General features: G+C 35.3%; 1 protein-coding gene across 1 annotated transcript; it reads right to left on the bottom strand.

The window, feature by feature from the left end:
• Positions 1-3,726: 3,726 nt before the first annotated feature.
• LOC111064452 lies at positions 3,727-6,000 on the bottom strand. The gene is made up of 2 exons (XM_039436375.1): positions 5,495-6,000; positions 3,727-3,856 (listed from the first exon to the last, which is right to left on the bottom strand). The coding sequence occupies exons 1-2, from the start codon at positions 5,868-5,870 to the stop codon at positions 3,822-3,824; spliced, it is 411 nt and encodes a 136-aa protein (XP_039292309.1). The 5' UTR covers positions 5,871-6,000; the 3' UTR covers positions 3,727-3,821.

Raw genomic sequence — 6,000 nt, forward strand, 5'->3', positions numbered from 1 at the left:
CTTGAGAATCTTTTTCATCAAACATTACCTCTCGTATGGAGTCCTTATCACGAGCTGCTGGGGTGATGTCCAGATTTGGATTCTTTGTGTATTGGTCACTGTAAGTCGTGACTTTGCATGCGTCGTCTCTTACTTGATTGAGCACTGTTTTTACCTTATTCTGATTGCTAGCCCAGATTGCTGGGAAAGAATTCGCCATTTTGATACTAATTACTAGGATATTTTATAAAGCGCATAAAAATAAAGCGCAATTAAACAATACAAGAGATTAAGAAAAAATATGTATATAAACTATGATTCTAATATATATATAAATATAATTATAATATATAATATTATATTTATAAAAGATTCTTATTTAATTATATTCATACAAATGATATATTTTTTATGTTGTGATCTGCTCCAGTACCCATTTACTTTCATTTCGCTATATGTCACTTCAGCCACTGCCAACTTGATTCAATGTCCATTGTCCTCAATGTTGTTGCTGAACTCTATGGAAATTGATGGTAGTATTTCCATACAATTTATTTATGTATACCAAACAATCACTGTGTAGATTTCTCATGTCAACTGTTGTATACATGGACAGCCTGACCTGACCGTCGTAGTATGTGCATATCCAATGTCGAATAGAAGAATATTCATTATTGCTGCCTAATAGATGATACATAATTTGTATATTTTTGTTCTCTTTCTCTCTCTCCTTGATTTAATCAATTCAGGGATTTGAACTAATAGAGTCGACTGAGGTTTGTATTCCGTGTTAAGACAATATCATGAAAGATTTGGATATCGTCATCCTGGAGATAATAATTTGAGCTCAGAATATCCTTATCAGTTTTTGTTGCTTTCTGGATTATTTTCGAATTTTCCATTGGCAAGTTGGTATCCTTGATTTTGTTTGATCGGCCTCGTAAACATCCATTTTCAAATTGGTCACACCAATCTCTCCATTCTCACACCTTTTATTCTAGGAGAATAATCTTAACATTTTATTCTCCCTCAATCTAGTCATTTCTAATAATGTTGGACCTTTTTATTTTCTGACTTTGGTCGTTTAAATTCACCCAGACAAATTTTTCACTCTGCTCAGTACTACATACAGCATTGACCTTGTTATTCTTTTCAATAGATAAATAAATAAATAAAATTTTATTGTCGAAAAGCCTTTACAGCATAGACAACGTCAATATATAACATAACAACGATAAGTTCAAGTCACACACTTCTACAGTAGTATATACACAATGCTCATATAATGATGGTTAATCAGATAGAATAACAGCCATAATGATGGTTAAACAAATAGAATAACAACAACAATAAATACATTTGGACGTTTCTACTATAGTATCGCAGTTGAATGATGAAGAGAAGTTGAATTTAGATAACAAGATAATCAGACTAACCAACACTTATAGACAGATACTAATTATTTACTAACATATATTTACTAGGCATCATCGAATTCAGTCAATTTATAAAACGGATTTAATACTAGCCAACTATATATCTTTTGTTTAAATATCTTTTGTGACACATTATGTAAATGGGAAGGCAGTTTGTTGAACAGTTTTTGTCCTTCTTCTTCTTCTTCTTTGTCTCTCCCCAGTATGCCTTACAGCGTTGGGGTAGCCTCGGTCCACTTCCTCCATTTATCCCTATCCATCGCCATCCTCCTCATCTCCGGAACCGTCTTCCCTCTTCTTCTCCCTATCTCCTCAATGCGATCCTCGTATGAATACCTCGGGCGCCCCACCGTTCTTCTTCCCTGTACTCTAACATTTACAAACTGTTTTGCCTTGCTTTCGTCCCTCATCCGTTGTACATGTCCATACCAACCCAGCTGCCTCGTTTCTATTCTTTCCCCAACATCTCTCATTCCCACTTCTTCCCTTATTCTAGTATTTCTTACTCTATCCCTTCTAGTCTTACCAACTGTCTTTCTGTGGCATTTCATCTCCACAGTCCTTATCTTATTTTCGTGGCTTGATTTTATTGGCCAACTTTCGCTTCCATATAGCATGATGGACTCTATTATTGTTCTGTACACCTGGTTCTTTATCTTTTTATCAAGCTCTCTTTTTCCAAATATACAGTCTTTTATTGCATAGTAGGCAACAGCTCCCTTTCTCACTCTGTTCAGCACCTCCCTATCAATCCTTCCATCCTCCGAAATCACTGTACCCAGGTATTCATATTTCTCCACCTGTTCCATCTCCTCTCCATTCACCATAATATGCATATTATCTCTCATGCCTTTTGACACTGCCATCACCTTGCTTTTCTTGAAATTTAAGAACATATGCCTTGATTTCAATTCCTCTGCCCATTCAGTTGTTGCCTGTTGCAATTTTTCTTTTGAATCACAAATCAAGACAATGTCGTCGGCGAACAGAAGAGCTCTTGCACCGATCGGCCTCATATTCCAGTAACCCACCAGCGTGTTCTGTGTTCTTCTTTTACATATTTTGTGTATTTCATCCATGATTAGAATGAATAGCAGAGGACTGAGGCTGTCACCCTGTTTCACGCCTTTTTCCATGGCAAACTCCTCTGACACTCCTCCACCAATGCGCACTCTTGCCACCATTCCTTCATTCACACTAATAATTGTATTGATAAGCTTAGTGGGCACTCTCTTTCTATGCAATACCCTCCATATTATGTTTCTTGTGACTGTGTCGAAAGCAGCCTTCAGGTCCAAAAAGGCCAGGTATACATTCCTTCCCTTCTCAAGAAATTTGGCACACACACTTCTGAGGGAAGAGATATGCTCCTGGGTCTGCCTGCCCGGTCTGAACGCTGCTTGTTCTTCTTCTATATCATCTTCCACCACTTTCCGCAGCCTCCTCTCAAGTATACCAGTGTACACTTTCATGGCCACCTGAGATAAGCTTACAGCTCTATAGTTATCACACTCAGTGGTAAGACCCTTCTTATGAATTGGGATTATTATATTCTTCCTCCACTGCACAGGGACTCTTTCCTGCTGCCATGCTTCATTGATTAAATCCAACAATCTATCAATCAATATATCTCCTCCCCATTTGATAAATTCTGGAATTTCCAATCACGAAGTAGTTCTACTTGTTGATAGTTTATTGATATCACAGGAAATATAATATCGTTATACTGGAAAACATCATGTACATAACCTGTTGTAAGTACGGTACTGTCGCAATCACAACTAAAACATTGCTCACTTCAACAGCTGTTAGAACTGTTGTCAGGGTTACCAACCTCAGGCTAAAGGTAAAAATCTGTCATTCCAGGCCAGAACTATCATATCCCCATTTGATTTTCATTGTGCTGTGATCGTATCTGATGCACACCTCTAGAAACTAACACTCTGTCTGTGTATCAGATCTGATACACATGGCCTCCTAGCACGTTGACTGCCAAGCAATATTTCATGACATTTCTGTTGACGCCACATAATTTTTTTTATCAATTTTTCAATTTATTCTTTTATATTCTGCTTCTTTTACATTCAAATTAAGTTAAAAAAAATTAAATTTACCAATTTCAGCAAAAAAAAGTGTGGTACAATTTTGGTACACATGGCCTAGTTGACAGATTGACACACTCTGAAGCCATGTGTACCAAAATTGTACCACAGTACTTATAGTAAAATAAAATTGGAATGTAACCTATTAGTTAGACAGAATGTATTCAAATAACATTAGTGATTGATTTAACTAAAATTAGTGAGGAATATCGAAAAATAAGATTTGACTTAGCACATATTTGTTTATTATAAAACAAGATACTAACTAGTCTTGTAATAAACATCACTGTGATCAAGTCAAGTCTTATGATTCATTATGCATATCTACCACAAAAACCACAAAAATAAAGTTGGAAAGAAGATTGAAACTAGTAAAAAAATTTATTGTGAAATTTCATCATGCTATGAAAATATTATTTAGAAAAGTAAATAGTAATAATAATAATAGTAAGTACTGAGTGAATAAAATAATTATATGAAAACATCTATGTACATTTAAATTTGAAAATATATAGAAAAGTAAATAGTAATAGGCTAATAATAATAATAGTAAGTAGTGAATGAATTAAATATATGAAAACATCTATGTAGGCTACATTCAAATTTTTTTTGATTTGTGAATTTGGAAAAAGCAGTCTTTGCACATAGTTTCATTGCACATGTTGCATTTCAATGAAATTCTTTTTGTTTTATTCACAGCAGCATTTCTTCCATAATCACTCATCATTTTCTTGTAACAGCTTTTGCAGCGTCCTCTTGTTGTTGCTATTAATTTGTGGGGTGAAATACTTGTAGGTTGAGATGGGCCAGCTATTGCTGGTAAATGGGTTTCTGCTTCTCTTCTGTATTGCAGCCACTCATCAAGCCAGCTGTCGACAATCGCCTCCTTGAAATCTGTCAACTTCATGTGAGTGTTTGTCACTGTCTTTTGGATTGATAAAGCATTGACTACACATGTGTTGATAAGCAGGTCAAATGCAATTTTCTTGTACCATTTCACACTTTTTCTTAAACAACCAGAATGGTAAGCACTCATTTGGTCAGATAAGTCGATAAATGACTTTCCCTTGTTGTAATCAACCACCATCTGTGGCTTGGTAGTCTCCTTGCCATTTTTCACAGTTGTAACCAGGTCATCCACATGCTTTGTGCTGAGCATCAGAACATCTCTTCTATCTTTCCACTTCAATACAACGATGTTCTTCTCGTTTTTTTGAGCTACAACTTCTCCTCTCCTCAATCTCTTTTCAATCACATTTTTTGGGTTAAACTTCCGGTTTTTTCTCAATGTTCCCACAACATGTGTCTTATTTTGTAAAAGTGTATCAGCGAGTTTGACACTGGTGTACCAGTTATCAATATAAATTGTTCTTCCAAAGTTCAGATATGGTTCACTTAATTCTAACACCACTTTCGATGAGACTTCTATACCAGCAGTTGCTTCTTTGCCAGCATATACTTTATAAGCTATTGTGTAAAAATCTTTCACACACAATTTAAAAATTTTTATCCCATATGCGTGAGCTTTTGACTTATTGTACTGACGAAATATGATACGCCCTCTGAAAGGGACCATGCTTTCATCAATACACATCGAATTTTCAGGGGTCATTGCAAGAGTAAAATTGTCAGTTACCAAATCAATTAAACCCTGGATTTTATGCAAACGGTAGCCTGCAGGAGTTTCGTTATTGTTGGCACAGTGAAAGTTTGACAATAACAATTCAAATCTATTTCGAGACATGTATTTAGGGAGTACAGACATAAATTTTCCCTCTTTCCTCCAATAATGTCCTATGCTTGGCATGGTATTTAGTCCCATAAACATAACTTAACCTAAAAAGCACTTCATCTCAAGCCTATTTGTGTCAGTCCATTTCCTTATCCTAGCATATGGAGAAAGACCTTCTCCAGCTTTACGAGCATTGGCATACCTATTTGTCTCACACACCAATAAATCAATAACTGTATCGTCTATAAATAATTCAAGAAAGTCTTTTGGTTTACAGTTTATCATTGTCTCAATTATATCGCTATTTACACCCACATCTTCATTGTTTGGATTATAATCTAAGTTAGTAAGCATATTTGAATCACCCACAGGGCCCCAAACATACCTTTCTTGTCCTCTGTTGATTTGTTCAACTTCAGCTACTAAATCTTCAGGTGGATCATCCTCAGTGTCAATCAATTGTTCATCTTCCATGTCATGATCTGAATCACTAATTGCACCAACATCAGGATCAGGTTCATAAGCTGGATCATTGTCACTGTCATAATCCATGTTAAAATCTTCATCTTCACTATCATTCAATATTCTATACAATTCTTCGTTCGTTATTATGTCATCCATTTTATCTAAACTACTATTTACACAGAAAAATCTACTTTACATTTAACTAAATGAAACTACTAAAATAAAAATAACATTACTATTCTATTTACGTAGGCTTTAACTTCATTCAAACATGTGACTTCAATCG

Source organism: Nilaparvata lugens, chromosome 10, assembly GCF_014356525.2.
Source record: "Nilaparvata lugens isolate BPH chromosome 10, ASM1435652v1, whole genome shotgun sequence".
NCBI classification, from domain to species: Eukaryota; Metazoa; Arthropoda; class Insecta; order Hemiptera; family Delphacidae; genus Nilaparvata; species Nilaparvata lugens.

What these genes read in the sequence shown, in the direction of transcription:
- LOC111064452 (XM_039436375.1), bottom strand. Translation starts at nt 5,870, where the DNA reads ATGGATGACATAATAACGAACGAAGAATTGTATAGAATATTGAATGAT. An exon ending in AGACTTTCTTGAATTATTTA is followed by an intron (nt 3,857 to 5,494) that starts TAGACGATACAG and finishes ACTTTATTTTTG; the next exon opens with TGGTTTTTGTGGTAGATATG.